The sequence below is a fragment of the Echinococcus granulosus genome, assembly GCF_000524195.1.
Source record: "Echinococcus granulosus chromosome Unknown EG_S00240, whole genome shotgun sequence".
Lineage (NCBI taxonomy): Eukaryota > Metazoa > Platyhelminthes > Cestoda > Cyclophyllidea > Taeniidae > Echinococcus > Echinococcus granulosus.
Window position 1 is genome coordinate 1 of NW_020170620.1, and position 6,366 is coordinate 6,366.

At 45.4% G+C, this 6,366-nt stretch overlaps 1 protein-coding gene across 1 annotated transcript in view; it reads left to right on the forward strand. All coding sequences in view use genetic code 11, as the record gives it.

Moving 5' to 3' along the window:
• Window positions 1–1,230: 1,230 nt before the first annotated feature.
• EGR_10600 (hypothetical protein) overlaps window positions 1,231–6,366 on the forward strand; it is a gene marked incomplete at both ends in the record, with an annotated part of 7,096 nt that continues 1,960 nt past the window's right edge. Inside the window, 4 exons of the mRNA XM_024499849.1 lie at window positions 1,231–1,257; window positions 2,010–2,253; window positions 3,109–3,208; window positions 6,095–6,203. Coding sequence (XP_024345728.1) covers window positions 1,231–1,257; window positions 2,010–2,253; window positions 3,109–3,208; window positions 6,095–6,203 — 480 coding nt within the window. The remainder of the gene's footprint in view (window positions 1,258–2,009; window positions 2,254–3,108; window positions 3,209–6,094; window positions 6,204–6,366) is intronic.

Here is a 6,366-nt window from a genome sequence, read left to right on the forward strand (position 1 = left end):
CAGTTAATTGTACTATTTTTTGCAGATTCTATGTTTGATAGAATAACGTTGCTAGCATGTGAAGGCAGAGTGGCATTGCAGTGCAAACAACAATAGAGCTGTAGTGAAGGAATTTGATTTTGCCCCATAGTGAGGACTCGAAGAATTACATTTCTTGGATGGAGGGCATGAGACTCTACATTTTATTATATGAAGTGGTGCACGACACAAGTAAACGCAAACAATGCCCTACTTTTATTATAATCCTTTGCTTGCAATGGCACAACTGGGTCTCTTTAACAACGGTATGTCACATTTGCAGCAGTTTATCAGATTTATGCCCACCCAAAACGGTAGATTCGAGTAAAAGCAGTGTGAAAATTGATATTTCTGCGAAATGAGGATTGGGGTGGGGCGGGGTTCTGCTAAGGCAGATGCCGATACTTATGCATTACAAAGTAGTCATCCATGCATCTGCAACCACATGAACACGTTCACATCGAGGAGTCGTGCTAGAAGTTTGCATTTTCTTGGGTGGATGGGTAGGTGGGTGGATGTCATAACTCCAGGCAGTGCGCACTCTCAACGTGAGTCTCCTTGCTGCCCCGTCTGTGTCGAGAGATGGATCGAGTGATGGGATCATCTGTCGTGGAGTCGCTGTGCATTGACTATCCGGTTGGGAGGTGGATGAGATGGAGGGACGTCAGGACTTGTACTCGCGCACTCAACATCAGTTGGTAGCATTCCATCGTTAGGTGAGGAAAAGAGAGGAGTGTAGAGGTGAGGTGCCAGGGACTGCACTGCCAATGGCAGTGACCGTTGCAGAGAGGGGTGAGTAAATCAAAGACCTTGAAGATGGACGAGTTAATCTAATGAATCGAAGAGGGAATTGTCTTCCTGTAAGGTAAGGTAATCGTGGAACCATCAATTCACGAGCCTGAATTAATGGGATTCTCTTCTTATATTGAGTCGATCAGAAGGAATCGAAGCATTTAGTAAATATGTTAAATAAGTACCAACTTTTAGGTTTATTAGGAGGACAGTTCTAGTCCCCCGTGATTCGACTGCCACGCAGGTGGTGTAGGAGCAGGTCTATGTGCCCCTGGGCAACTCCTCATCCACATAATTTCAGAGACCTTTACATCGCACATTCCCAGACACTTAATTCCTCTAGGAGACTGGAGTCGGTAATCGCCACACCATGTATTATCATAAAAAGGCAACCACTTCTCTGAAATATAAGTTCAAGTAATGAATCAACTCTTACTTTACTTTCAGGTGATTTCAATCACTGATTGTGCACTCGTCATTTCAACTGACCATGTCATGGGCAGGATGTCATGCACTAGCAGTAATGGATTGTATGAACGGCACATCATCACGGGGACCAATCCCACAATAAAAATTTGCGTCTATTCAGCAATGGGATAAAGTGTTCATTTTGCCAACTTCTTCAATAGGATGTCATGCACCCTCGTAGGCGTAGTGAACACGAGCAGTCATTCCATGCCAGGAGTGCCAACCTCAGTTGACTCATCTGCACCCCGATCTCTCTTCCTGTAAGGGGAACGTCGTATCCACTATCTCGGTCAAGTACACAGAATTCTGTAGCAGGCTGTTTTCCTTTCGACGCCAACGGCATGTGATAGATTATGAAATCAAGCCTCAGACTGCTACAACTGCCACAACCAATTTGTGCAGACTATAATTTGTCATTTTGTTGGCTACACACTTGTTCCGGGGTATGATATTTAACGCGCACAGGTGCCTATTTACCACCTGCGAAAGGTGCCCAGATCGCGCGCCAATTCAAGAGTGAAGCCGAGCCAGCAACCGAAGGTTGGGAGAGTAGGTGAGTGTGAGAGGCTGTGTGAAAGAGCTCATCTTTGTAGTGGTGCCACGTGTTCGCTTGGTGTGACACCCCTGGTTTGCACTCTTTCTACCATTAAGCAACTAACTACTGCCGATTGTTGTAACTCCAAAGGACATCATACAAAGCCAACAGTGTATTTATACAGCCCATTTTATAGTTTGTCTCCACTACTGTGCGAAGAGGAGGAAGCGAAGGAATGGCAAATGCAAAATTGTCTGTTGAGGATCCAGTTTCTGAGGAAAACGAATTTGTGGTGTCAGAGAAGAAAAGGAAGGGCTTTGTCGGATGCCGCATTAACAACTGGTTCATGATTAGCACCATTATCGATGTTGCCATCGGTTTCGCTGCCGGATTTGGCATTCAAAAAGCCGGTTTGAATGAAACTGGCAAAATGTGGCTCGGTGAGTCGACCCTTCCCCAATCAGTCTTCAAAACCACTGTTGCCAGTACCAACAGTGTTGATCTAAGTAACACTACCCTTTCCCATCTCATCCCATCGAATGCTATCTCATTCCATCCCATCCAACCTCATGCTCTCCAGACGTCTTTTCGCTAATTTGCATAGAGGCTGTGGTGGATATAACTGATGGAATTCCCATTCCCTCTTTCAGCACTGCCTGGAACCATCTACATTCGGGTAATGAAGTTGACCATTCTTCCTATGATCTCGTCAAACATCATCACGGATGAGCAGTTTGAATCCTCAGTATACAAGCCAGTCATTCACTTAATGTCTGCATGATGACTACTGCTGACAGTCTACTCACTTGTCCTTTCTGCAGTCATGTCGAACCTCAATCCGAAGGAGAACGGGAAGGTCAGTGCGGTTGCGCTCGGCTTCATTTTCCTCTTCAACCTTCTGGGTGCACTTATCGGAGTTGCCTACTCATACATCATTAACCCAGGTAGGTCCAAACGAGGTCTAATTGGTTAGTTTTGTGCAGGCACATTCCCCCACCGTGTCCGTCCTCACTCTTGGCCAGTCGATAATGGCAGAGGCTAGTGGATTTGTGCTGCACATTGTAAGCAATAGGATTAATGATTGGCATTGTCACACACTTGACAGCAAAAAGAGACGTAATGAGAGGGCAGGTAAGGCGAGAAAAAGAAACCCAAGGAAAAAAAATTAAGAACACAGATGAGCATGTCATGTATTGAATGACAAAAGCTTCCCCACAATTCACATTCAAGAGAGTTTATTGCACTGCAGAACGAACATTCTGCCACAATATTTCGCATTTTATGGCTAAAAACAGGAAGGATAATGGCTCAAACACTAGGATCTGGATCAGCTCCTCAGGATAATCTCCCGAGTTCAAAAAACCAAATTTCCTACATCTTCAAGGACCTTTTGCTGTAAGCTCCCACTACCACCCATTTGCATATATTCGCCCTCGTCAACTGCCGGAGGGCTTGATAGCAGTTTGGCTAGCTTAGCGTTTGCTTCTAGGAACATCTTTCCCGATAACCTTGTCGGTATGACGATCAAGCAGGCAGCCACTGACTTCAGTCGACCACAAAACACCAGCAAGGGCGAAATCATTTACCCCTCAATCACCTTGGATGGAACAAACATGATCGGTAAGCGATGAACCTTTAATCATTTCGTCCAAATACGAGAGCTATATTGATCTTACTCCCTTACTTCCCCCACCACCCCCTTCACCCTCTCCTCCATGTTAAACGCTCTAAATGCAGTGTCACATCGAGGGCCTAGACCAAGCACCTAGCTCTGCCACAAACCTAGAGTGTGTTATATACTTAATAATTCAGCTCTACGAAGTCGGTCTGCGTATCAGTTGCTTCGATCCTGACGAACCTCAAACTCTATGCTAGACCGACAATGGCTTCCAAACAGACGCCAAATGACCAACGGTAAAGGCATGACGACTGAGTTACTGCCAGTCCAAGTCACGCGTAGTTAAAGTAACAGATTGATCGTGGATTCGGAGTGTTTACTAGTAGTCTACATCTACTTCGTCTAGGCCAAGTAAAAAGAGTGAGCAACTGCGCGACTTATAGATAAAGATAGATCTAACAGGAGTGAGACGGGTTTCGGAATAAAATGTAGACTGGGATCACAAAGTATAAACACAAAAGCAAGGTCAATTTGCGTGAAATCAGGCCTTATTTTACACCACGAACGCAAAAGTATACTTCGTGTTCTTTCCGCATGCTACTACCTTCCGTGTCCTAGGTGTCGTCTTCTGTTGCCTTGCCTTTGGCATCGCAGCAAATGCTGCGAAGGAAAAGTGTGAGCCCTTTAAGGAGTTCTTCAGTTCCCTCAGTGAAGTCGTGATGGTGTCGGTGCAGAAGTTCCTTCTGTAAGTTGCATTTATGTATACCGCCTTCAGAAGGTGTGGACGAATGAGGAATGTGCTAGGCATGGTCACTGAGCAATGCGTGTTTGGTTATGATTGGAAAGGCACCATAACATTGCGGCAGGAGGTCTGACGGAATGACTCTCCTTCTTAACAGGGTAACGCCAGTGGGTGTAATGTTCATTATGATGAGCTTGATCGCGAAGTTGGATGGAATTACCAACACCTTCATTTCCCTCGTCTTCTTCGTCCTCCTCAACATTGTGGGTCACATCACCCACCTCATGTTCCTCCTCCTCAGCATTACTGTGCTCTGCAAGAATCCCTTCACACCCTACTTCATTGCATTCGCTACAACAAGCACGTGAGTTGGTTCTACGAGTCAAGAGTGCATCTTCCTTAAAATTGGGGCGTCTCTTGCACCTCTGTTGCCTTTTTTCATTCCTCAGTTTGGTCTGCATGCCTCAGGCCTTTACGGCTTGTGACAAATACGGCATTCCTAAACGCATCTCCCGTTTTGTGCTGCCGTTTGCCGGAGCTATGAAAAGTGACGCGTCGGCCATCTTCATCGCAGCCTCGTGCTTATTCGCTGCTCAACAGACAAACGTGAAGCTTGATGCTGGCAAAGTTATCTTCGTGATGTGAGTCACATCATCACGGTTGCCCACTCTGCTTCCTCCTCCTGTATCGCCTAACCTTCTTTTAGCATTCTTACCATCGCGTACGTGACTGCGTTGCCCCATATTCCTAGTTCGAGTCTGATCGCTGTGGTCACTATTCTAGGATCCATTGGTGTGGATGAAAGGGGCGCATCTCTACTCTTTGCCGTTGAGTTTATCAAGTATGTTCTTATCCCTGTTTGTACCTGCCTAAAGTGGACATTTACTCATTAGCGTTGACGTTGTATTTCTGTGTCTATTTCTGCCTCTTCTTTTCCGTCTTCAGTGATCGACTTAGGACGGGTAATGTTGCTCTTTCGCATCTCTATTGTACTGTATTCACCTACCACGCCACGGAGAAGGATGCAGAAATGGAAGAAGGTGAAGAAGATCTGGAAGAATATGAAGGAAGCCAGGTTTCCACGAAGACTTGATACGATCTCGCTGCCCTTTGTTGTTTGCCCTACGTTTGATGAGAGAAAAGTCTGCTATATTTATTCATCGCCTTTGGGTAATGTGGACTGATCGTCCACTTCACATCTTTGTGTGGCCTTATGAAGTGGCGAGGAAAAGGCGATGTTTTGATCGCCATCAAAGTAGAGGAATGCAGGCATCTAGACTAATTGCCAAAACACGAACTACACTTGCTACGCTACTCACTTCAAACAAAGGTTAATTTCAATTTGTCGAGAAATGGTACTTAATAGGGGAAAGAAGCAGTGCAGTTTAGGTAACTGGCGTCGTGAGAAGGGGGAACGCAATTTCTACTTTCGGTCTGACCTATATGCTAGCTTATGGTAGTGTGCATTTGTGCTAGGAATTCCCATTTTGGTTTCAGACGTAGATGACTCTGATGAATAGAAGAGTGTTGTCAAAGAACAATTGAGTGATGACTAGATACTTGATGAATTTGTGCGAGGAGGAAACACCCATCTGCAGAAGTGCGTGCCCCTTCATGTCAAATTATTTACTTACCTGTGTTTCCGTGCTCTACTGCGATTTTGCTTTTAACAAATGCTCTTTTGGTTCTCCGCTTTATTTTTGACAGTTGCTGCCACAGCTAATTCAGTGTGCTCGCTGGAATGGGAAGGAGGTAATCATGAGGTGAGGTGTTCATTGTCCGCCAATGGAGTGCAGTCAGAAACGATGTTGGCAGTAGCAAAGTTGTTGCTCATCAAATAACATCAAAGGTCATTTACTAGGTAATACGCTTGTCTTGTCACCTGGTGTGATGGACCAGTCGTGTTTTGTTGCTGGTCAAGCTGTGTTATTGCAACACTTGATGCTACTGTTCATTGTTGGCAGTGTAGAACTAACAAACCTCTTTCCCATCGATGTGGGATGGTAGCCTTTCCACATCTACTCCACAAAGTAACGTTGCAAAGCCATGCACATGAAATAGTGGGTAGTGTTGGCAGTGGCATTTGTTCAATGGCATCCCTCAAGATGCTTCGCCTGAAGTATGCCCACTGTGCTAGTAGTTGGATGCTCTTTGATCGCAGCGTCAATCCCAATGGAAGGCGAATTAATGAGT